This window comes from Pteronotus mesoamericanus, unplaced genomic scaffold (genome assembly GCF_021234165.1).
Source record: "Pteronotus mesoamericanus isolate MK-2021 breed Mesoamerican mustached bat unplaced genomic scaffold, CSHL_Meso_final contig_90, whole genome shotgun sequence".
Lineage (NCBI taxonomy): Eukaryota > Metazoa > Chordata > Mammalia > Chiroptera > Mormoopidae > Pteronotus > Pteronotus mesoamericanus.
In genome coordinates, this window is record NW_026555277.1 from 15,299,473 (window position 1) to 15,326,996 (window position 27,524).

Consider the following 27,524-nt stretch of genomic DNA (forward strand, 5'->3'; position numbering starts at 1 on the left):
AAATTACTTTTCAGAAAAAGTAAAATTAATTTTTAAAGACATCATTTACAATATTAAAAAATTGATGAAGTACTTTGTAATATATTTAGCTAGACATGTACACATTTATTACAGAAAAATTTATAAATTTTATTGAGAGGTATTAAATAACATCTAGATAAATGGTTATGTATATTCATAAGTAGGAACACTAGAATATTACAAGAAGTCAGTTCTTTTCATATTGACTCATAGTTTTCATACAATGCCTATTAAAATCTCAAAGAATAGTTTGTTTTATGAATTTGTGTAGGTTTTATTTGTATTTTGCTTGTTTTGGAATGTAACAAATTCATTGAAAAATTTATATGGCAATGCAAAGGTTAAAAATAAATATGTTAATATCAAAGAATACATCAGGAGGACCTGTTCTACCAGATTTTAAAGGTATGTAGTTGTTAAGATAGTGTTGCATTGGTGCAAGGCAAGAGAAATATAAACAGTGAAACCTTGGAGAGCTCAGAGACAGAGCCAATGTATATGGACTTTTGATTTAAGGCAGGTCGTAGCAGAGAGCAGTCAGGAAAGGGTAGTAATCTTTTAAGTTACTGGTGATGGGGAAATTGGTGATTCTATTGGGAACAATACAATTGAATCTCTATCCCTTATGATATACGATAGTCACCCAGAGGTAGATTATAGAATTAAATATAAAATGAAACATTAAAAGGCACTTTAGAAGATACTACAGAATACATGATGATCTCAGAGTCGGAAAATATTCTAATAAACCACAAAGTTGTAAAATTAACCACATTAAAATGAATTTCTGTTCAAAAGGCAGTGAAACCCGAGCAGCTATGTGGGAGAAGGTATTTGCCACACATATAACCACCATAGAACTCACAGTTAAAATATGAAGAATTACTAAAATAGAAATGTGTCAACCAATTAAAAATGAGCAAAAAACTTGAACATGCCACTTCATAAAAGAGAGGTTCTCCCATTCAACAAACAGAAAAAAGCGGCTACCTCATTAGTATTTTGAAAAAAAAATCAGATTAAAAGAACAAGGTAAACCACCTTATACCCACCTTCTACTAGATTGGAAAATTAATAAAAATAAAATAATATTAAGTATTGGTGTAGATGTAGAACTATGTAACAGTGCTGGTGGGAGAGTAATTGGTACAGTATGTAGGCAGATAATTTGGTGTTTTCTAGTTAAGTTGAAGATAAACATACTTGTAATTTAAAATTATTCTAGAATGATATCCTAGAACAGTGTGTCATTTTGTGCGTCAGCAGCACAGGTATATTAGTGTTCATGGAAGCACTATTTATAATAGCTTCAAATTATAAACAGTCCAGTTTGAATTATTCATATAATTGCAATTATATGAATAACTAATGTATTCATATAATGAAATTCTATCTCACAATGTATACAGAAACATGCAACAACATGGATGAATCCATGTACAGGCATACCTTGTTTTATTGTGCTTTATTGTACTTTACAGATGTTGCATTTTTTACAAATTTAAGGTAAGGCCCTCCAACAGCAAAAATAAATAAATAAATAAATAAATAAATAAAATAATGACTTGCTGAAAATTGAAATGATGGATAACATTTTTAGCAATACTATTTTTTAAATTAAGGTATATATTTTTTTTTAGACATAATGCTATTGCACACTTACTAGACTACAGTATAGTATAAACATAACTTTTACATGCACTGGGAAACCAAAATATTTGTGTGACTCACTTACTGTGATTTGCTTTATTGCAGTGGTCTGGAACTGAACCCACAATATTTCCCAGGTATGCCTGTATATCCCTCCAAAATTAAAAACACGTTTTTAAACAAGTAGATATATACACTTGTTCATAGCAGCACTAGCCACAGTAGCCAAAAGATGGAAATGTCCATCAATGGATGAATCGATCAACAAATTGTGGTATATACATATAATGGAATATTATTCAGCCATGAAAGAATGAAATACTGATGCATATAACACCACAATCTGGATGAGCCTCAAAAACATTATGCTAATTGAAAAAAGTCAGACATAGAAGGTCACATGCGTGATTCCACTTGTAAAAAATATTGAGAATAGATGACTCCATAATGAGAGACTGGTGGTTGCCAGGGGCTAGGGATGCAAATTAATAGGGAGAAATTACTTAATGGGTAAGGAGTTTTACTTTAGAGTGATAAAAAATGTTTGTGTCTAGATAGAGATGGTGGTTGCACAACATTGTAAATGTACTAAAGGCCACTGGATTGTTAACTTTAAAATGGTTTTATGAAATGGAATTTCACCTCGTTATTCGTTTAAATATGAGTTGATATATGATATGAAATAATTCATTGCACCATTACTTGTAAAAGCAAAAACTATAACTAACCCAAATGTTCATTAGCAGGAGACTGGCTAAATACAGTAGAGTAACCATACACTGTCTATAAAAAAGAATTAGGAAGCTGTATACAAACTGATGTGAAATATCTCTAAGATGTACCATTTACCAGGGAAAAAAGGCAAGATATAGAACAGTTCATATGCTACTATTTATGTTAAAATGTGGGAGCAGATTACACACATACTATTGAGTAGTGGAATTGCAGTATCATATGGTAATTCTACATTTAACTTTTTTGAGGAACCACTAAACTGTTTTCCACACCAGCTGAACTATTTTAAATTCCCATCACCAATGTATGAGGGTGAGGGTCCCATAATTTCTACATTTGTTATTCCTTAACAACAATTAATATTTCCTTTATTTTATTTTTTTTTAATTATAGACATCCTAGTGGGTGTGATGGAGTACCTCCTTGTGGTTTTGGTTTGCATTCCTTAATGACTGTTGATACTGAGCATATTTTCTTGTGCTTTGGCCATTTCTATATCTTGTTTGGAGTTCTTTGCTTTTTTTTCTTTGCTTGTTTTTTAATTGAGTTGTGTTTTTTATTGAGATGTAAGAATTCTTTATATATTCTAGATACTAGTCCCATATCAGATATATGTTTTCTAAATATTTTCTCCCATTCTGCAGGTTCTCTTTTTATTTTTTGATAATATATTTGGTGCACAAGTTTTTAATTTTGATGAAGTCTAGTTATCTTTTGTTATTTTGTGCTTTTGGTGTCATGTCTGAGACTTCATGGTTTAAGCCAATATAATGAGAATGCACTCTTACGTTTTCTACCAAACTATTTATGGCATTAAGGTCTTATATTTAGGTCATTGATCCATTTTGAGTTAAGTTTTGTATACTGAGTTGGGGAGGAGTTCAACTTCATTCTTTTGCTTCCTAATTGTGAATATCCAGTTGTCCCAGCGCCATTTGCTGATCAGACTATTTTTCCTCGTTGAATGGTCCTGGCACCTCTGTTGTAGATATTTATAAAAGGAGACATTTAAGCCAAGAGTGTCTGTTGGTCAAGATACCACAAAGTGAAAAGAAGCTCAGACAGGGAGCAATATATAGAACTTTCTAGACTGTATAAAGCAAACTTCTAAATCAATAAGAAAAAGACATCCCAATTTAAAAAAAAAAATCATCAAAATGTGTATATCCCTAAAGAAGGAAAAGTGAATAGCCAGCTATAGGCATGAAAAGATTCTCAACTTAAAAAATAAATAGCAATGCAAATTTTAACTATGAGATACTCTCTGTATGCTCTGAGATTGGCAAAAATGAGTCTGACAATAAATATGTTGGCATGGGTCTGAAGCAATGAGACCTAAAATCTGCTCTGAGGTGTCAATTAGTTACAACTGCTTTTTAATTCAGTATATCATCTAGTCAAGTTGAATATGTGAATTCACACATTTGTATAACCTCGTAATTCTATTTCTTTTTCTGTACTGTAGATAAATTCTTATGCCCATGTGTCAGGTCACAAATACGGGGGTAGACAAAAGTAGGTTTACAGTTGTGAGTATTAATTACTGTATTATTTATTTCTATCATTTTCATATGGACAACTGTAAACCTACTTTTGTCCACTCTTGTATAATGATATTTACACTAGCATTCTCCATAATAATAAGAAAACTAAAAACACTGGAGAGATGTTTATAAACAGGAGAAGGATGAATGCACATAATTTTGAGTAGTAAAGCAGGAAAACATACTTAACATTATTCTGTCTATATACATTTTTAAAGCATACAGACTTAAGTAGTAAATATTTAGTAAAGCTATAAAGAAAATCAAGAAAATGATAAAATTCAGGATAGCAGTTACCTCTGGAAGTTGAAAGAAAAATAGTATGAAGGAGGCACATTGTATTAGTTAAGATACAGGTTTAGCTGCAAATGACAGAAACCCCAAATAGTGACATGAACAGGATATAAATTTACTTCTTTGTCTTGCAGCAGATTGAACATACTCTGGTCACGACAGCTATGCTTTACATGGTTACTTAGGAGCCAGGCCCGTCCTGCATACGTGTTTGAGGTTTTGAGCATTACCCTCACCCGTGTGGCTCACCACCACAGCTCTGTTAGAGGTAGCAAGGTGGACGAAGAAAGGAAAGTGACCTTTAAGGTCACTTCCTGGACATTGTACACATGACTTCTCTTCATGATGTTCTGGCTAGAATTTAGTCATTTTTAGATGCAAGAAAGCTTAACAAGTGTGCCCAGCAAAAATCAGGAGCTTTGAACAGGGAGACAATACAGGTACCAGGAGGAAAGTAGCATCTAGTAGTAACCTCTTCTACAGGCTTGTGCGGGCAGTGTAAGAGAAGGGCATCGAAGGTACTGGTAATGTTCTGTCTCTTAAAGTAGGATGGTGAGTATAGGTATTTTTTAAAAGTTATTTTTAAAAATATAAATTATATTTTCTTTTATATATATGAAATGTTTCATTATTAAAGTTAAAACATTTATTGAATATTTTTCAGGATTTGACTTGAATTTTATGCACCATATGGTATTGTTGATCACACCCTCTAGACATTTGCATTTTTATTGGCAAGAATCTCCTGGTTTTTCTCTTATTTCTCCATCCATTCCTTTTCAGCCGCCTGGGCTTCACTTTCTCTGCAGGGAAAAAAAAGGCCTTTTCCTAGATGCCCCTCACTTGTCTCCATAATTATTTAGGATAGTTTCAAATTGGCTAATGGGTTTCCTGGATTTGGAAAAATTTCAAGAGAAAACTAATTATATGGTAAATATTCAGATTTTATTAACTTTTATTCATAATGCTCTAGCCATATATGGAAAAAGCAAGGTTAACACATTTTTTTCTTTGTAATTTCAAATAAGTGTTCCTTATACCTTTCTGAACTACATCATAAAAGAGCAATTAATTCTATAATGAGTTGAATATGCATCTTGTAAATGTAAGAAATAGCAACTATTCCTATATATGTATACATATGACATAATTAGAATAAATCTTGGCAGTGACTCAACATTCTTGTAATCATGTATTCACATGAATCTTTTTATAAAAACTCATCTATTTATTAGATCACCCAGAATAATAATGACTGAATTTCCTAGCCTTCCTTGTAACTAGGTGTGACTATCTACCCTAAGTCTTGGCCAATGGAATGTAAACAGAAGTCATGTGACAAATTTTAGCATATATTAACAGGGACTTTTTTTTTCCTCCAATGAAATAGTCTCAGGCATACATGCACTTGAAGTTTTATACACGTACATTTTTTTAAGCAGATAAGATAAAATTCAGTTGGTCAGCATTCATACTCTTTTGATTTAGGAACATGGTTTTCTTGAGATTCCTGGACTCAAATCTTTTTCTTAAAAAACAAACTCATGTAACATATTGCATGTTTCATGCATATTTTTAATGTTTTATTTTAAATTAAATTTTACTTAACGTAAACATGTAAAGTACTCATAGTACTTTACTGTTATTCCAGTGTAGATATTGTCTGTCATTAGAATTTAAGTCAGAGACTCCAGTTTCATTCATTGGTTGTAATAGGTTGCAAGGAGGAAAAGAGTATACACAGTTCTTAATGTAGCCCTTGCTTACCATCACTTAGAGTTCTCACTAATCTGGAGTGTAACCATTTTCTTTTCACCCAAAGTTTCTCAAACTCATTTCTCTTTATTGCGATTTCATAAGATGGAAGAAAGACTCATTTTCATAGACATTGCTCTTCATTTTGAAAAACTGAAAAGGACTAGTCGAAGTTCATCACATTCATGGCCTTAAGTAATTTCTCTTCCTTACTCTGTCATTTTAAAGGTCTTTCTCCAAGATGACTTAAGCCAGGACTTCTTTCTCTGTTATTCAGATACTGTGCTATAACTGTTGCATTCTCTCTGATTCAGTTTTCAAGGGAAAAAAAAATGAAATCTTTAAACGGTATTTTTTCTTGCAGACTTTGCCTTCAAAAGAGACAGAGTTTTTAAATACTACACAGATGCCTTGTCTGCAGTCAGCTTCAACCTGGAGTGCCTGTGAACACAGTTCAGAATCTCAGCTATTCAGAGAACATGTGTCAGAGCTAGATTCTTCTTTCCACTCTGTTCTGTCATTGCCATCAGGTAAGCCTCCTGCTAAAACACTTCTCAGTAACTCTGAGTGTTCTCTAAGGTGAAATCTAATTCTATAGAAACAACGAATCTAATAATATTTTAGTTACCAATTATTCTGGATATTACAACTAAACAGTTTTCGTAGAGGAATTAAGTCACATGCTCACTTAATGTTCTTTATTTGCAAGTAGTTCTTTAAGTCTTTGGAACTAATCTTGATTTACTTTGGGAAATAACTAGCTTTCGATCTTTTTCCTAGTGTTAAATTTTTAGCATTCTATTGATAATATGGTTATGTTGTTGAAATGTTTCTAAGTCATTGTTCATTTTCTGATGTGTTATTTGCAGGGAGTTTTCCCTGACATATAACATTCCTTCATTTATAATTACCAGTGGATTTCTTGGAGAGAAGAAAGTTGTCCATCTTTAGGTATTACCAACTTTTGAACCCTGAGAATATCTACAGAATATAATTTACAGCTGAGTAAATGAGACATACACATTCCCACATCCCAAAGTAGTTTTAAGATTCTAGTTCTTGGTTTCTGTTGGAACCTTTCCATTCTTATTTAGGAACTAGAGTATATACTGAACATTAAAAAAAAAAAAAACAACAACCCTCCCCTCCCCCATTTTACACAGTGGTTATCTTAGGTTCTTCTCTTTATAGGAAGCTTTTGTTTCCTTTCAGCTTCTGGCTCTAATCATGAAGGGACTGCTTCTCTTTGTAGAGCACCGTTTTTTGTACCTATCCCTGCTCTGAATCTTACTTTGGTTTTTACCAGTATTAGAATGGTTTATTAAGTACATATCATACTTTGAAGTGAGTTCCTGGCAGGAACTATTTTATTCTATCTTTGAGGAAACCTTAATAATAGAAAGAAACAATAATAAATATAACGATAATGCAGCTAACTTTTGGTCTTAGCGTACCCTGGGCCATATAAAAGCATGTTACAGTTTTATTTTACTTTTTTTTTTTACAGTTTCTTATTTAATTCTTACAATAACTCTATGATAATGGGTACTGTTGTCCTCTTTACCTTACATAGAGAAAATTGAGGCTTAGAGATGTTAAATTACTCATCTGGGATTACATAGATTATTAGTAATAAAGGTAGGATTTGGTCTGAGACAGCCAGTCTCCAGAGCCACACTCCTAACCTTCTCTTCTTACTGCCTGCCTTCTTGGTCATGAACTTGTTACCAATGATATAACTCTGAGTTAGTATACATATTCTTTATTTTAATTGTCCTATGTCCCCTCTGGTAAGTTAAAATTATCTTCCTCACCTACTAATTAGGATTATTCTTTCCTTGTTGTGTTCATTTAGTAAAAATCTGAACACCTACTGTATCCTAGATACTACGTAGGAGCTAGGAGTAAAAATACAAATAAATCCCTCAAGGTATTTGCATTCTAGTTTAAGACAACTGAAATGTAAACTAATAAGCATAATAAAATGTTATAAAATATTTGGATAAAAGCCCACCGGTCACTGTGGGTACTAAGGAAGGTATATGGATGGAACAAGAACCTTCCCTAGTTATATCATGCTTTCTCACAACTCATGAAGAACAGTAGTAGAATAGATGACAGTCTCTTCATAAAAGTAAGTGCTGTTTCTTTGGAGAAACAAACTTATGTTTGGTAATTGGCAATACCAGAATCCCAGAATGTTTAAGCAGCCTCCATGATGATACTCATGAACCTATTGTTTCTTCATATTTTTTCACACTTTGGTATGGATGTGCCATCAAAAAACATTCTTTGAGGGAGAGATGCTTGTTTAAAATTCAGACCCTTCCTGGGTCTGTCCTGCTAAGTGTTCATAGTTTTCCTAAATAATAAATACCTTCTTTCAGTAATATAATGTTCAGTATATCAACTGCTTCATAAAATATTTGTTTCTTAGGAAAAAGGTTAGGTACCTCTTAATAAATAATGCTTTTTAAGATAAATTTATTTTTGCATTCTTGATTTAAAAAATAACCATTAACAAATGTGAAGCACATTTTACTACTTAGGTCCTCTTTCAGTTGTGAGAATATAGAATATAAACAGTGAATTGAATGTCTCTCTTTAAAGAGAACTAGTCTGTCAATAGGTTTTAATATTTGTAAAAGATTTTGTAATTCATATTACTGCTAACCTGAAAGAACGTAAAAGTCGACATTTTCCCAAAAAGTGGCATCTGAAAAGTTTTCCCTTCAAGTAGTTAAAACCATGTATTTTATCTTTTGGAAACCTTGTTATTTCAAATGCTAAGGTTGTGGGGATGGAGTAGAATGGTCTTAAAAAGAGTCAGCCAGGTTTGGCTGCATGTTTTATTAAAAATATTTTGGGTACATTTGTTTTCATCTGAATATTTATAATTTTGTTCATCTGTGTACTATTTTAGTGGTTCATCATTAGTGTTTGTTTATTTAGAACAAATAATCAGTAATTCCAAATAACTGCTACCCATATGTTTGAAAGAGTATTCTGCCACTTCTGAAAGTTGTGACTTTTTGAGCTTTTGCCTATTTTTCTAAGCTTATGAGGTATGTACAATTTATAGAAATAAAGCAACCTTAATGAAGCTATAAAGAGTAGTGTTCACTGTAAATGTCTTTTTACTTTATTTTTCCAGATGTGCCTCTCCATTTTCACTTTGAAACATTGTTTAAAAAGACTGAAATAAAAGGCGATCTTGCTGAAAATAAATTTGTAGGAGACTGTATCCTATCTCCATCCCCTGGTATGTCATTTACAAATCTTGTACTTTATATATATACCTTTTATATTTTTCATATACTTACTGCTTTTGCTTTTGAAGGAAATAAAATTTATCAAAGGAATAAATGTAAATCTTTAATTTTTAATATTCACTTTTCACAAATCACACACAGAGAAAATACATGGGAGTAATACTAACAAGAAATGTGTTATACTTATTGAATGAAAATCATGAAACATTATTGATAAATATAAAAAGAAATTTAAATAAATATGGATAAACAACATTCCCAGATAGTAAGATTAATAAGGATAGCAGTTCTCCCTGTTGGTTTAAATGTTTAATGCAATGTAATTTGAAGTTCTAATAGAATTTGGTTAACTTAACAAAATAACTGTAAAGCCCACTGGGAAGAATAAATGAGAAAATACAAAAGGAATATAAAAGGCTGGAAAAAGTACTGAGAGAATCTAGCACAACCACTTATGGAAATATGACAAAAACCTATAATAGCTTACATTTTGTTTTGCTTACACTTAGGAAAGTAGATCCATGAAGCAGACTAGCAGCTTATACTTTATTATATAAGTTAAATCAGTGAGAAAATGGAGAACTACTCAGTAAAGAATATTGTTAGTCTTTTGGGGAAAGTTTGTTTGCATAGTCATTTCATACCATGTATCAGAATTAATTCTAACTGGTTCAGGAATTTTAAATAAAAAACTAAAATTATAAAATAAAACCTGAAAAATTACAATGAAATGTTTATGAGTACTCTGAATGGGATGGGGACAATTGCTATGTTTGGAAACTATCAGAAAAAGATATCAACATATTTTTAGTATCTGCAAAGCTAAAAACATCAGTATTTAAAGTGTCATAAAAAATGTTTTACTTTTAAGATAAATTATTTCCAGAATAATCATAATTCTCAAAAACTCAAGAATCAGCTGAATGTCTGTTATAACTGGAGTTCTGAAAAATAGATTTGAAAATAAATTTTATAAATTTATATATACCAGAAATAACAAGTTAGAATTTGTAAGGAAATGTTATCCTAGACACATTAAAAATATAACATATCTAGGATTAAACTTAACAATGACCTATATGAGGAAAACATCGTTTACTGAGGAACCTGAGTATGTGCTTATTATGGAGAGAAATACCCCATTCCTGTCACAAGAGAATTTTCAATAACTTAAAATGTCCTTTTTCCCCAAGTTAATTTATAATGTAATTTTAATCAGAATCACAGAAGTATTCTTATATTGGAACACTTATTCTGAAGTTTATCTCATAAAGAGAATATTGAATGGCCAATAAAAATTGTAAAAAATCAATGAGGTGGTGTCAGGTATCAAAATGTATTATAAAGCTGTAACTCTTAAAGTCCCATGGAGCTGGCCACGAGGGGCTGCCGCCTCCTAGGCCTGGGCCCTTAGGGAGGAGGCGGCATGAAGATGGCAGATGACCCAGTGCTGCACACAGGGATGTGGGGATCTGGAAGATGAAGAAGCTGATGAAGAGCTTGGAGGTGGCCTATGACGATGGCGCAAGCATGATATCATTGATCGTTCCTTCCAAAGACCAGATTTCACGAGTGACAAAGATGTTAGCAGATGAGTTTGGAACTGCATCTAACATTGTCACAAGTAAACCACCTTTCAGTCCTGGGAGCCATTACATCTGTACAGCAAAGCCTCAGACTTTATAACAAAGTACTTCCAAATGGCCTAGATGTTTACTGTGGCACAATGGTAACAGAAGAAGGAAAGGAAAAGAAAGTCAACACTAACTTTGAGCCTTTCCAGCCAATTAGTACATCACTGTATTTGTATGACAACAAATTCCATGCAGAGCCTCTTACAACACTCCTACCGGAGAACAGCAAGTGTGGCTTCATTGTGCCAGAGGGTAGTGGTGCACTTCTTGGCCCACTCCAAGGAAACACCAGGGAAGTCCTGCACAGAGTCACTGTGGATTTCCCAAAGGAATATGGTAGAGGCGGTCAGTCAGCCTTGAGTTTTGCCCAAGAATGGAAAAGTGCCATAACTATGTTCGGAAAGTAGCTGAGACTGCTGTGACGCTGTTCATTTCTGGCGACAAAGTGAATGTGGTTGGTCTCGTTTTAGCTGGGTCAGTTGACTTTAGAACTGAACTAAGTCAATCTGATATGTTAGATCAGAGCAGAGCAAAGTTTTAAAATTAGTTGAGATATTCTATGGTGGTGAAAATGGATTCAACCAAGCTAATGAGTTACCTGTTGAAGTCCTCTTCAATGTGAAATTTATTCAGTAGAGCAAATTAATAGGATGATACTTTAATGAAATCATCCAGGACATGGACAAGTATGGTTTTGGAGTTGAAGATAAAGTAAAGACTTTAGAAATGGGAGCTGTAGAAATTCTAATAGTCTATGAAAATCTGAATATAATGAGAGATGTTCTTCATTGCCAAGGCATAGAAGAGGAGAAAATTCTCTAACTCCAGAAGAGAAGGATAAATCTCTTTTCACAGGCAAAGAGGACAAAAACATGAACTAATTGAGAGCATGCCCTTGCTGGGATGGTTTGCTAGCAGCTATAAAAAATTTGATGCTACACTAGAAATTGTCACAGATGAGTCACAGGAAAGATCCTACTTTGTGAGAGGACTTGGTGGGATTGGAGGTATCTTGTGGTACTGTGTAGATTTTCAGGGAATGGAATGCCAAGGAGGAGGGAACGAATTTTTTGACCTTGATGACTGCTAGATAATCAACACGGACCTGGCAAAATGTGCCTCACCCTCCAGCATCTAAGCCAAGGGGCATACCTGTGGTGGAATCCAAACAGACCCTTGCTTTACCGTTGGAACATTTCCAGAACTTAATCCCTGAGCATTGGATATTGAAAACCAAACCAAAAGCAGACCTAACCCTACACTTTGGTTTGACATGGTGTCAGTGCAGTAGCCTACAACCAAGTTCCTAAATGCTACTTTGGGCTAATTTAAACAAGAATCCTAGTTTTCACTTTTACTCAATGGTGAAATTGGTTGCTCTTCTATTTTATGAAAACAAAATGATTTTTTTAACCTTCATACATAGAAGCAAAAATACTCTAACTGCTGAAAACTTTCAAAACTTAGTAGAAATAAGATCATACTGGTTTGTTTCATGTTTTGATTGGAAAAAATTAAATTGGTGCATTTCACATTGACCCATTTACATGCATTCTCAGTTTAGACTGCATAAGAAGAAATATATGTGGTGCTGATGGAAACCAGATCAAGGAAATTAAATAAAAGACCTAGAGACAGACTAAAGGGTTCATTATATGATAAGATGGTAATTCCTATCAGTGTGGAAAGGATGGCCTAGTCAATAAATACAATGAACAATTCTTAGGCAATTTTCCTTATATGCCAGTACTGATTGAAGGGCTTTATATTTGCTTGCTTTAATCTATACATCCTTGTAAAGCAAGTATTACTTTTCTCCTTGACTAACTTTCCCCAGATCACAGTTTAGTGGTAGAGCTAGGATTCAGATCCAAGCAATCTGGCTCAGAGCACATGCTCAGACAACTCAGTTTCTTTCGTAATTAGTGGCATTAAATAATGACTTTTGGGAAAAGATAAAATGAGATCTCTAACTTAAAACAAATTTAAGATGGATAAACATTTAAATATGTTCCAGATGAATTAAAGAGTAGATGTTAAAAACTATCTTATGAATGAGAAAAACTAGCTGTATTCAGTGAGTACTTATGTGCCAGACTACTTTTTCTGGTTACATTAATAAATTTAAACATTATAGTCACCAATTTTGGTAAGACTGTAAATCATTTAGGACCCTCCATGCATTTTAGGTGCCATTAAGAATTAATATAAGCCTTTTGGAAAGTAACTGTGAATTGCCTTTACAAGACCTATAAAGTACGTACTTCTTAAAATAAGACCATGGCGGGGGGGGGGGGGACAACTACTTGTATACTTGCTTACAATAAATTACTAACTTATCAACTCTGTATTCTGATTCGATAAACCCATTTCTAAGAACCTAGTCTAATCCAATGGAACCCCTTTTATTTACAATATATTTACTTAATATATTTGTGTTAATAAAAAACTGGAAACTTGAACATAATAGAAATGGTTAACTATCATAGTGGAATATACAGCTTTCAAAATTATCTTTTTAAAAAATTTTATTTTCTCACCTAAGGACTTTTTTATTTTTTATTTTTATTGTGCAGTTACAGTTGTACCCATGTTCCCATTGTCTTTAGAGAGAGAGGAAGGGAGAGAAACATCGATTGGCTGCCTCCCATACACATCCCAACGGGGTATCAAACCTGCAACCTAGGCACTTGCCCTAACTGGGGATCCAACCCGCAACCTTTCATTTAATGGGACAATGCTCCAACCAACTGAGCCACACCAACCAGGGCCAGTAATATCTTAAGTTCATATAAGGATGGAAACATCAAAGAATGTTAAATGATCTAAAAGGACAAAAATGTTTTAGTTCTATGTATTATACATGTAAAAATGTTACTTTTTATCAGTCAAATCCAACATGTATGCCTTTTGGGGATCCTGATTTGAACTCAGCTGTACACGTACACACACACACACACAATTTTAGAGAGAGAGAAATTTGAACACGGACTGGATGTTGGACATCAATGAAGTGTTCATTTTGTTAGATGTAATAATGCATGTGATTACATAAATACACATACTTTATCTGTTAGGGATTCAAGCTGACATATGAGTATATGTACATGATAAGATATGCCTGGGATTTGCTTTAAAATACTCTTGGCAAAAAATGGTGGGAAGAAATGAAACAGGACTGGCTACCAATTTATAATTTTTGATGCTGAATGATAGGCCTATGGGAGTTCATTATCTTAGTCTTCTATTTTTAAAAAAATTTTTCCAGAGTAAAGAAAAAAAAATGAAAGCACTAAGGAGAAGGAATAATTGTTTATGTTTAGAAAAAAAATGGGAAAATACAGGTTATGTTCTGGTTCTTTTTCATGATATAATTCTACTTCTGAGACTAAGGTTTTTTAAAAGTATTAAAAGTAAGAAAAATGTATGCATGAAATGATTATGTTAAGAATGTCCATAATAGAAATAATATGTCATTGAGCTCTAACAGCTAGGGAATAAATTATATTCTCTAATCAGAGGAAGGTTAGGCAACCATCTCAAAAAATAACAAGATTTATCAGATGAAAAACATAATTATACATATGCTCAAATAAAAATTACATTTTAAATATGAAATGTTTTGAAAGGAAATATACAAAAATGAAATTATATGCTGTTAGATAAGTGAGATGAGGCAATTATATTTATTCTAATGTTGCTATTATCTGACTTAAAAAAAAAACTGTGTAAATGTGTTAGGCACAGAATTAACAGTAATGTCTGAATAATACAATGAAATGTTAGTAATGGGAAATCGAGAACTAAGAACATTTTAGTTGAATGCTGTATTAGGCAAAAAATGAAGTATTCTTTGTATCCCAGTTTCTCCCTTCCAACCACTCTCAGCCCAAATAATTAATCATTAATGAGGTTTCATCTGATATGTCATAAATAGCTAGTTGTTATTGAGTACCTACTCTGTGCTAGGTAGACTGTTGAGTGTAGAATCAAAGGTGAATTAGGAATTCAAAGAAATTATGTGATGGAAAGCAGACACAAATAATTATTGAGATGTGATGGATACATGTATAAAATAAAAAGAAGGGGGAGTATATAACTCTGCCTAGAGGAAGGCAGAGGAAGAAGGGTTAAGGGTAATAGAAGAAAAAAGAGGGACTCCAGTAAGACAGTGATGTATAGCTTTACTTAATTGGAATTTAGAGGAAGAAAAGTGTTTCAAATCACTGCTTCTCAAACTTTAGTGTGGATTACTGGGGGGTTTTGTTAGAATGCATATTCTGATTCAGTAGGTCTGGAATGGGGTCTGAGATTCTGCATTTCTAACAAGGTCCCAGGTGATTCAAATGCTATTGGCCCATATTGAGTAACAAAGTTTTAAAATGGAAACAACATGACTTGTCATGGAGCCATGAAACAGTGCAGTGTGCTCAAGTATATACGTACAAATGTCCTCGTATTTGTGTAGGGTAAATTGTGTGAAGGTAAGTAGAGGTATGTGTTTGCATTTATCCTGGACTGTCCATTACAGTTGGCAGTTGTGATAGCACTGCTAACTTCAGGTAACAAGGGAATCGAGAAAGGACAAACTGTAGTGCGATGAAGAGTGGATAGACGGTTACTGTCCGACCCTGAGAGAGCATCAGATGATGCCAATTTAGGGCCTGTACTCATCAAAATATTCAAAATCATGAAAGATAAGACAATGGAACTGTTTCAGATATAATGCGGGAGAACTGACAGCTGAATGCAGGTGATCAGAATTTTCTATAAAGAATATCATAGGAATATTTCGTGAAATTTGAATAAGGTCTATAGTTAGCTACTAGTATTAATATTTTGACTTTGATCAGTGTGGGTATGTAAGAGAATGTCCTTTTACTTTTTTATCTTTGGAAATACATACATATTTAAAGGGGCATCATGAGAGCAACTTAATTTCATTGGAATTCAGAAAGATAAAAGCAAATGTGATCAATGTTAACATTGGGGAACCTGAGTAAAATGTACACAGGATTTCTTTGTACTACTGCCAGGTTTCCTCTAAGTCTGAAATCATGTCAAAGTTTATTACATTTTGAGTGGATGATGAGAGAGCAACAGTAGCAAAACCACACAAACGAAGACAGAAACCTAGGAATCAGCCTTCTTCACAGCCCCTCATTCTCATATCTAAACCCATTCTCAGTGCAGCTTTGTAAATTTGGTTTACATCTGCTACTCTATCTTCATCTCTACTGCTCTCACAGTCCAACTTAATGATCCCTTATCTATATCACTGAAATAGGCTAATCAATTATTTCAATCCCTGTACCAAGGAATCTTTTCAAAATGCAAACCTAATGATGTCATACCCGCTCCCTACCCCCATTCCGCTCAAGTATTTGACAGGGAATATTTTTAATATGGAAACCCTACCTACATAAATCGGCTCCTACCTGTTCACGGTTCATTTTCACTATGCTTCCTTACTCTGCATTACTGCTGCTGTTGCCAAATTCATCCTGCTTCTTTGCACCTTCATATGTACCATTTTTTCTTCATCTTGCCATCAGCTCTTTCTGTTCAGATTTGAAATCTACTGCTTTATCTGGGGAAGCCTTTCCTTGAGTTACCTTATTCCCATTAACTTCTCTCAATAGCACTCCTGTCTTCTATCATATTAGTTGCAGTTGTGGAGGTAATACATATAAAACTACATCACAGGCAGGCACTGCGCTGGGTTTTGCTCACTGTTGTGCCCCCAAGGTATGTGTAGCACATTGCTTGGCATGTAACTGGACCTCTACAAAGTTAATGAATGAATATATTAAAAGGAAGGGAAGGCAGGAGATAGAGACACTGGGTATTTTAGGATGGAATCTAAGAGAGTATTTGGGAGAGCAAGAACCCAAAGGCTGGGAAGGTTATGATAAATAAAACAGATTAAGAGAATCTGTGAAGTTAGACTGAAATGTCACATACTGACAACTGTTTCAAATCCATTGCAACCTTACAAGACATTAAAGAGAAAAAATGGTAAGTATAAAGAAAACTTTTGAGAAAAAACTCAATAAAAAGCAACACTTTGGTGATTGATTTCTTCAAAATATTTGATGTGCTTTTAGAAGAAAAAGGTGAATTGTCTGGCCTTTGCTTTAAAGTACTCCAAAAATTTCTTTTAAAACAAGAGTTGGCACTATTGGAACACACCTACATGTGCCAGGCACATAATACATATTAAAACCAAACTTTCATAGTTGCATATACCCCTTTTTAGAAATGAATTTAGAATTATGCTTGCTGTCTTTTCTGTTTAATGTCTTTCTCTGCATTCCTTTTTTTGAGTGGTAAGAAATCTTGGAGGCAGCCTTACCCCCATGGCATGCTGGTTGTTTTTAGTGTCTGTGCTTCTTGGTATACGCTTGTTTCCTGGCGAGCTTGAGCACTCAGTATATTGGTGATCTCCTTACATGCCCTTGGAAAGTGCATCCATGCCTGCAGACCTGGTGGCTTAAGGTGTCCATAGCCTATAAATACTCTCACACAAGCTGGTGGTGGGCCTATTGGTGCAGATATTTATTAGTCTGCTGTTTCCCAGTTGGTTTTATTGTCCAGAAACTTAACTCTCCAACTAACCAAAGCTGTTGAACTTGTAATTTGTAATCCTTTCACTCCTTCAGTCCTTATTACGCAATGTGCTCTACCTGGGGTGGAAGTTTTCTTTGCTTTCAGTGGTTTCTTGTGGCCTAGAATCCATATGGTCTTCCAATCCAGACAATGCCATACTGGTTCCTAGTTACTCCTGAGCTGCCTCCTGTCCTGCTGCCTGTTGGTACCTGTTTTCCTCTATCATAAACATCTCTCCTGACCCCTTAAAGAAAATCTTGAAGGCCATCTAGGAAGTCTAACATCTTCTCTGAGCTCTCTAAAGCCGGTGTCCCTGCATCTAGTTTTGCTTTATGTCCATCTGATTCTCATTCCTTTGCAGTAATCGTATCCTTTCTCTGGTAACTTTTAGGGTATTTTCACTGTGATGTGCTATATGTATGGGTTTTTGTTTCCTATCTGATTTGACACTCAAGTTCTTGAAATCTTAGAGTTAATATCATTAATTATAGATGTTTTTGGCTACCGTTTCTTCAAATGTAGCCCCCTGTCCATTCTCTTAATCTCTCCTGTTACCTGATTTTGATTTCTTATTTTCTATCACTCTATATTCCTTTGAGTTGTGGACTACTTCCCATCCACTGATTTTTATTTTCAGCGGTGCCCATTCTGTTATTCAGCCCAGTTGGAATTTAGTTTTAAATATGAAAATTATGTTTTCCATCTCTAATGTCTCTGTAGAGGCCTTTTGCCTGTTTCTCTTGGCATTGTTAGTACTGTGAAAACTTGTTAATCTGTTCTCTGTGAACTGTTTCTTCAGGTAGTTTTCCCATTTGTACTTCATCTATTTTTTTTTATTTTTTATGGTGTTGGTGTTCTGACTTCTGGAGTCTTGATTGTATTCTCATCTTTAAAGTAGCTATTCATTGTTAAGAATGTTCTGCCACTATTTATGCATTGTTTTAAAAAGTTTGTTGTTCACATGCATTGCTTTTCATGGAAAGAGCAGTAATTTGCACTCTACACTATTTTTCAGAAGCAGTTAGGGCTGGGCAGGACACTTCAAAGTACAGTACATAGACATTGCCTTCTCTCTCCAACCATCTTTGTGCTCAAGATTCTCCCATTTTATCAAGACAGATAATCTCTTTATCATTCAGTCTGGCTGAGGTGTTGGTGCCCTAGCAGTTGCTCCAGATAATTGTCCTGCTCAGTTTCCCTTTCCTCCAGGTCTAGGGCACCTTTGATGTTGATCACATTTTTTGTGCTAATATTTTCCATGTGTTTTTGCATGCAGTTTTCTCTTCAGTCTAATTCCATGTGGTGTTAGTCTTTCAGACTCCTTACAAATTATGCTGTACTGACAAACTGCCTTTTTTGCATGTTAGTATGGATGTGTATGTGCAGATCTGTGCATGTCTATAAAAATCTTGTGTCACTTTTAGGGTGCTGTGCCATCTTGAAATCAAGTATCCCAGTTACTTTTGGTAGGCCATGCCTTTTTTCAGTGTTGGTGAAAACCTGGCACTTCATCCTACATATTCCTTTTTCCACTCCTTTCCACATTTCCAAACCCTTCAAACAGGCAGTCAATTTGATCAATCTAGTACTGGAAATATGGGGTTCAGACAGACAGTAATCATGAAGAAACTAATATTTATTCAATAATTAATTATGTTAGATATCCTTCAAATGCCTATTATCCCTATTTTTACAGATAAAGCAACTGAGGCACAGAGGTGACAAAGTTTGAAAAATTCATTGCTTTAAAAAAGTGAAAGAATGGTGGTAGACACTGGCAGAGGCTAATGAAGTCTGCTTGTGGTCTCAAGAGGTCCCAGTCTGTTTTGATTCTGTAAAATCTTAATTGGTCCCGAGTTATTTCCAGACATAAGGGTAAGCAGGAACTAACCTAAGGATTTAAATCATATTCAACAAAGATTTACAGATAGAACTAGTCTCTTCTATAACATTTTGTAATGTAGAAGACTTTCAGAACAGATCTCTTTCCTTTTCATCCCCTTCAAATCGAGGAGCAACTATAGGAAACTGGACAATTCCTGAAGATGTTTTTTAAGGAATCTTATTATTTATTATAAGTACTTCTGAATAGTATGTTAATATTCTGCAATTTTGTAAGCAGAAACACTAAAATGTTCATTATCTGTGTTAAGGAACTAAAACTATCCATTTCCTTTCTTTCCATTTGTTTTAGTGCATAACACTTCTCTGAGTCAATGGAGAAATGGATTTTCTCCTACATGCAAGCCTCAAATAAGGTCAGAATCTTCTGCACAGCTGTTACAGGGAAGAAAGAAAAGACACTTGAGTGAAACAGCACTAGGTGGGTTAAAATGAAGATAGTACTAAAAACTGAAATTCCGATCTCCAAATGATCTCTGTTTAATGGGAATTGATAATTTAGTAGTCACGAACTACACAAAACATCCATGGTTCATTTAACAGCACATTCACATAACCAACTTAGAATTAATTGTAGACTGTGCATCCATCCACTTTATGGCAATTAAGGATTTCTTTCCTATGTTCCCTGACTAGAGTTATGTACTAACTATTGTCCTGGACAGGACTTACTCTCAAAGGTTGTGTTCTGGACTAAAATTATGTTACTACAAGGTTGACATAAAGAAATTTATCTGGTACACACTGAATCTTCCTCAGAATTTTGAGAAATTGAATGAGATTCACTTTAGGTAACTCAGCCATCTAGTTCAATTTCCTTTAGGAACTTACAGTTCCAAGATGATCGATAGAGATACCATTCAAACTAGTATTCTTCTAGTAACATAAAGTGAGGTTTTTGTGGAGATTTGAGATAGTACCTATAGTTATGGCTAATTAATGATAAAAGTGAAACTTAGCTCAAAAGATACACATTAAATAGCAAATTGTATACTTTTTGTTCATTGCTCCAGTGGATATAACATTATAGCATGGGGCAAAAGTAGGCTTACAGTTGTATGTGAGTTTATTCTTGCATTATTTAATTTTTTATTATTTTCCATATGTTGTAAACCTACTTTTGCCTTAGCTGTATGTACATTAGTGAAGTATTCCCCAGATGTACTAATTTTACCCAAGATGTTTCTGGACTGCAATTATACATGATGGACTCAACACATTTATCACTGTCTCTAGAAACCCCACCAAAACAGATGAAGTTACTATGTGATAATCACTACCTGATCAACTAGTGCAGCACAGAATTAAACTTCCACCCACAACCAGAAATTGCATTATGCTTTTTAGTGCCTCACTCTTAAGACAACCAAATAACTTAGACTTTGAGGAATGTTCAGACATGCATATAGTGAAACACAGGAAAACTTGCGTATCTTAGTAAGATGCATTATGAAATACAAATTAACTAAGATGTAAAATGTTTCACTTGGGTTGATAAATATAAGTTCAAGTTTCATGGAAACACAGAAATAGAACAAGTATAATGCTATATTACAAAACACTAGATTCACCCCATAAAGTCCAGGACACTTTGTCTAGTCTCTAGTAAATATGAAAAATGAACTCTTCTAGATTTTAGGAAACCTAGGAGACAAGAATCAATTTCAGCATGTGGATCCTGGTTTGAAGAAATAACATAAAGGACATTTTTTAATAAGTGGAAAAAAATGTAAATACAGAGTGGGTATCAGATTTTACACAGAAAAATATTTTTTGAGGTCCATACTATAGTAAAAAAACAAGGACAGTATATAAGTGAATTAAATATATACTCACAAATAGGGAACCAAAACAAATGGAAAAAAAGAAAAAGAACTTTTCTAAAATAGTACTTTATTAGAAAAAAATTCAAAAATTAATGGTCAGAAGATAAAGCTAAGGAAATCTTCTAAAAAGTAGAATAATGTTTAACACTGTCATTACCCCAGAAAATAAAATTGTGGGTAAAATTCTTTTCCATTCTCTTACTTTTTTTGATATAAGTTTTAAAAATAATAAAAAGAAAATTAGTAAACAGAAAAGGAATCACATGTTAATAGGAAAATAATTCTAATACCTGTAAGTCACATTCATGTTTAACATGATTTTCAATGCTTTTTACCACTGCAGGAGAAAGAACTAGATGTGAGAAATTTGCTTTTCAATGCACAGAACCAGGATCCCATAGCAATTTGACTGCTGTTACTAATGTCAACGTTGTATCAAGAACCCAGAATTCATCACAAGTAGGTTTTTTTGTATACTAACTCTAAAATTGCTTTTCAGAATTTTAAAACTGATTTAAAGAAAGTACATATTGTTAATAGCCTAATTCACTAGAACATATTAATATATTTAGAACTATCTTATTAGGAAGCAGCAAATTGGATTAACTTTCTCAGTAGGGAGATAATTGTTCATTAATCCCTGGTTATGGCTTTTATTTCTGTTAAAAGAGAACTTTACCATAACCTTCTCTACTCATTAACATGAAGCTAACTATAACCTTACTAGTAAGAATCCGACCCTTGTGTTATTTCATTTTTCATTTAACCAGAGTAGAGGTAAAAAGATGGGAAGGTGTAGAAGTATGAAGCTTAGGGACCAGGAACACATAAATGAAGATTGTAATAATGATCTTTACTAAATGACTTACCAAATACTTAGGTCTTTCCCAATAAAAATTGAGTTTGTCAAGTGATTATTGCCTTATGGAAATCTTTTATCGTAAGAGTTTTGCATTTTAAGGCATTCCTACTTTTTACGGTCATAAAAAGTTTGTATGTGTGCACACAAATGTATGCTGCATTCCTACTCCCCACCCCCAAAAGATTGGTTACAAAAGACAGGTATGCTTCCTTGCTTTTCTCAACATTTTACAGTCATACTTATATTAAGTTTTATAAAAATGCTATTAAAGTTATGCTACCATATCATCTTTATACAACTTGAGCGTATAGCCACAGGTAACTAAATGCTGCTGTAAAACTACGATAACCCCTTTGCTGCAGAGCACTGCACGACGGAGACTGCGGAGTGAGAGTTCTTATGACATAGATAATATTGTGATTCCCATGTCATTAGTGGCCCCAGCTAAATTGGAGAAACTCCAGTATAAGGAAATACTTACTCCAAGGTATGTATACTTGCATCCTTTTTTCTTTCTTCCTTGTCTTGAATAAACTTAAATTTCCAGAGTGAAGTTAAAATTTTAATAAAAGGAAATGCTCCTCTTCCCCTTCCTCCCACTTGTATAACCATGGAGCGAAAATGGAGAAGGCTTTACATTACTTATGCTGGAAAAAACCATAACTTTACATCTCAGTTTTTGTTAAGAATTGGGAATTCCTGAGACTTATTTCCTTTAGCAGTCTTTTTTTTTTTCATTCACTATTTAGTTACCTGTTATGTATATGGCACTAAAAAGATTACTTTAGGAATGTAAATAATACTTTAATTAATAATTGCTCTTTAAAATGAAGGTTTACAAAATGAAGGTTGCAAAATGAGTTCAAAGAAAACAACTACCTTTGCATGGGGTATTTATACTGTAAGACAGTAATACTTGTGACAACAAGATTTTGATGTAAATATTGCCAAGTCAGCAATAAACACAGTAGACAGAAAAATGAATGGGGAAATCTGGGAACACATAATAAAGGAGGGGGAAGGTAAGTGTACTGACAGAGGCCACAACAAAGGCATATGAACACATGTGCAAGGCTCTGTATAGAGCGTTAAAGGGAGTTAATTCTAGAAGAGTTAGAACCAGATTGTGGAGGTCCTTGAATGCCATACACAGATCTGCCTCCTACTGTCAGTGAAGTTAGCCGATTTTTTTTTAGCAATGATGAAAGCAGTTTCTTAAAAATAATCTGGCACCTGGAAGCCGAGATAGAAGAGGTTGGAAACAGGTGTGAGCTGGGTGACAACTCCACAAATCCCTACTGCTGTCTGTTCCAGCTAATTTCTGATTCTGTTTAATAATGACTTTGAGGTATTAATAACTCCTAACACTCTAGGGGGGTATTATGAGAATTACTACAGAGAACATTGATACAGTCTACATAAGGAATAACATTTATTATTTGTGGTTACAATGTTCTGTAGCAACAATAATTGAATTGGTAGGCTCACGAGATTTTGTGATCCAGTCATTAAACTCAAACGAGGCCAGGATGGAAGTCTTCACACAAAGAAATGGCAAATGCTATAGCCACACACAGATCAGGGTGTTTTGGTGGGTAGTGGTGGTTGGTGACGGGGGGTGGGGGGTGGTGTGTGTTTCTGAGCCAGTTTATTGCTATCTACTGACCTAGAGCTGTTTGTTTGAAATTGGTTTGTATCTTCAACAGCTGGAGGATGGCTGTCCTTCAGCCTTTGGATGAATGTGATGTATGTGAAGAAGAGGTAAGTTGCCTTTTATATTGGGATAAAGGCACTTTATATATTATGAAGTCTGTTGAATTTGATACTTGAGGAAATATAAGCCCTTTAATGTATGGATTTTTTTCTTTTTACTTATGAGAACAAAGTTCTTCATTAAGGATATTTTGATTAGAAAAGTTTTGTGCAAATTTGACTATGAAGACAATAATGTATAAAAAGTAAATACAAAATATACCATTTGCTTTTATAATTTGTTAAAAAACTGAATTTATGTGACTCTACATTCATTCCCCATATTAAGTCATATTTTCCTGCATGAGGAGATTTAGTCTTAATATTCAAGCCTACCACATTAAAAATCTTGGAAACAATTTGATTGGTATTTGGAAAATTTTGGACTTTAGAAAAATAATGTAGTACACACATCATACATGTAATACATGTACGGAGTCTAGGACAGTTCTCATCAAGTATTTTTCTATACTGAGATATTTACAAGATGTAGAAAGAATAGCCTCATATCATTTCAGATTGGACTATGTCACCAAATGAATTTATGAAAATTTGTTTTCAGATTTTTGGAATTGCAGGAAAGGGACTGGGGATCTACATGGGTAAAACACTAAGAAAGAACATACTATTTAACCAAGCATATACCAAAGCAATATAGTAGCAGTATATTATGTTAAAGACATTTTTTTCCTGTAACAGTCTATGCCAAGTGATGATGTTTTTCAACTACCAAAATTTAGTTTTTAATGTTCTTCCCTTCTTTAATCCACTTGCCTAGTTAAGTAAGATCCTAGCCAGAAAACCCAAATTCTTAAAATATTAACATAAACATTTTTGGTTTGGGTTTCAAAACCAAAGTCTTAAAACTCCAGGTAAATAATTTGTTAAATTCTAATTTATCTCAGACAATTAGCTTTACTTTTGATATTTTGATGTTCTTAGAACACTGTACTCCACAATGAGCAATCAATACAAACTACTGTATAAATACAGCATTAGAATATTGGATGTAAAATGAAAGCACTAAGAACCTATTTGTAATCTAGTTAAGTGTTCAAATGTGACCAACTCGTAAAAATGTTTTTAACTCTTATTTGAAGCTCATTTCATAACATTGGTTCTCTTGATTTAGGCTGCATTTATTTGAGAGTTTTCTTTCTATTGCTCTCTTGATGAAAAAGTGACACCTGTTTTCACATTTTAAAATGTTTCTGATAGAAGCAAAGCTTTTTATTTAATTTCAGACAGAAGATCTTTCTGATGAAGTCTTTGCCCTAAGACACAAAAAATATGAAGCAAGAGAGCAAGCCAGATGGTCACTATGGGAGCAAAGCAAGTGGCACAGAAGAAACAGCAGGCATGTTGTACATTTAAACCCCAAAAGCATGAAATCCACAAGGAGTCAACAAAAATTCTGTATGAATATGAGATCACTAAAAAGGAACAAAAATGATCCTTTGTAACATCAGCCATTTGCACCAGAAGGGAAACACTGAACATAGTGAGCCTACACTCAAAATACGTTTGGGCTACTACATATGATGAAATGAGTTTCTCTATTTTACTGCACTCATATCACATGCTCACTGTCACCCCCGGGAATAGATTTAACTGAGCAAAAACTGTGATAATTCTCCCTAAATAAAGGAGATCAGTTCAGTGTACTCCAATAGTGGGGATTACACTAGGAATTAGTGTAATGCTAGGGATCAGAATTCAGGTAATCTTTTTTAACATAACCACTTCAGAAATGATTTTCTTATGAAATTCTAAAAAAAAAATCCTATTTAGTAAAAAAAAGTAGTCTAAAATACTGTACTTTGAATACGGCCTTAAGGAAAGGGGGAATAAATCGTAAAAACATCATTAGTTATTATGTACAGGGGTACCTTGGTACTTGTTAATTTGCTCTGGAACGCCTGAGGAGTGCTGAACTGTTCACGAGCTACCATGAAACTGACGCATCAACCTCTGTTTCATCACGGGAGACGGGCGCCAAGTGGCGAGCAAGTGCTGAGTGCTGAAACGTGATTTTCTCGTCAAAATGCAATGGGTACAGGGTTTGAGGAGTTCTGAAGCCAACAAGTACCAAGATATGACTTAATTTGAGAAAAATACCTGGTATTTTATATTTACATTTGACTTTTAATGTGGCCAAAAATCAAAATCATATTGAGTCTAGTAGTCAGTATCCTTGGTGTGGGGGCATCTCTCATTTGATTAGTATTGTTAAAACACATTTCTCAGTCTCAAGATATCCAGAACTTTTTTTTTCTGGATCCTTATTCTAAGATTTATCCAAATATATATGAAATTCAATTCTCATCTTTCTCCACAATCCAGAGATATAACTCTCCAGAAGTACAGAGGAAAATGTGAATTGAGTCCTTCACAGATGATATTACAATAATCATAGAATACTCTGGAAACTCAGAAATACTATAAGGGTCAAGCAAATGTCATTTCTTGTTTTCTTAGGGGAAAAAGAAGGCAAAACGAAAAACAGTATTATAATTCAACAAAAGACCTCATAAAATACAATTTAGGTCTTTGAGGTATGAATAGCATCAGGAAGATTAGCAGATGCATTTTTAAGCATGTTTGACAGAAATGTTAAAGAAATACCTACCTAGTTAAACTGGCTTAATGACACCTTGGGTTGCTCATAAAATATTAAGAACTCAAGAAACAATTAAATATTTTCTTGATTTTCTTGCTAGAGCTTACAGTAAATGTGCTGAAGGGCAGGACTTACGTTTGAAAGAATACCCTAGTGAATTTAACGGTGGTCAGCACTGTGCTGTCGAAAGTCCTCAGAGCCAGGATCTGCATGCACATGGCTCACCTTCAGTAAATGAAAATCAAGAAATCAAGGTAAGTGGAATTATGACTAGTTAAACCTTTTAATAGCCTTTTATCCTTTTTAAAATGTTTGTAAAAATTGCTTGTTACAAATTAAGAAGTCATCATTACATAACAAATTCAGGATAACGATCCAGTATAGAATGCTGGGTACAAATCAGAGGATCTGTACTCCCCAACATTCTAGTCCCATCAGTATAAATACTTACCTTTTTATGGAGCATGCCATTACCTACCTATACATTTATTTTAGGAAATGGGGATACTATCAAAGTTTCACTACAAAACTAATCTGAGTAGAGAGCAGCACCTGGCACAGAGTGAACATTAGCTGCTTCTTCCCTTTACTTGTCCCCCATCCCCACAGATCCAGTTCTAACTGCAAGGGGACTGTTTTCTAACACTGCATCGATAAAGTTCGTGCAATTTTATTTATAAATAGGTATGGGGGGGGGAAGTATCTAGAATGGAGAGAGAGTAGAAAGATGAGAGAAAGGGAAAGTCAACAGGTGTCTGTAATTGTGGGATGCAAATAGAGATAGTGAAGTGTAGACACAGATCAAGACACTTTAAAAGGGGCTTCCCCAAAGCATTCCTAGGCTGAAAATGATGATCAGTGCCCTATGGCAGCATTCCCCTTCAAGGGACAGGTAAAGAGAACAAATAATTCCCTAAGGTCCCTAAACAATTCTCAGTACGTTCCATTTCGAGTTCCTAGATACTTAAATTCAAATCAAAATTTGCGCATTTATGTGTTGAAGAAAACAAGTTATTACAAAATTGACATTTACAGATTACTTGATACA

General features: G+C 34.1%; 1 protein-coding gene and 1 pseudogene across 4 annotated transcripts in view; both read left to right on the forward strand.

Annotated features, from left to right (window-relative positions):
- The window catches only part of KANSL1L (KAT8 regulatory NSL complex subunit 1 like), a 112,730-nt gene that overhangs the window by 83,543 nt on the left and 1,663 nt on the right, over positions 1–27,524 (forward strand). For 3 of the 4 annotated variants that reach the window (XM_054585698.1, XM_054585699.1, XM_054585701.1), the window contains 8 exons: positions 6,364–6,529; positions 9,154–9,261; positions 19,709–19,837; positions 21,586–21,701; positions 22,467–22,591; positions 23,811–23,865; positions 25,101–25,213; positions 26,577–26,730. In XM_054585698.1, coding sequence (XP_054441673.1) covers positions 6,364–6,529; positions 9,154–9,261; positions 19,709–19,837; positions 21,586–21,701; positions 22,467–22,591; positions 23,811–23,865; positions 25,101–25,213; positions 26,577–26,730 — 966 coding nt within the window. The remainder of the gene's footprint in view (positions 1–6,363; positions 6,530–9,153; positions 9,262–19,708; positions 19,838–21,585; positions 21,702–22,466; positions 22,592–23,810; positions 23,866–25,100; positions 25,214–26,576; positions 26,731–27,524) is intronic. The other variant, XM_054585700.1, reaches the window with a different exon arrangement.
- LOC129080377 (eukaryotic peptide chain release factor subunit 1-like) lies at positions 10,359–13,088 on the forward strand (annotated as a pseudogene).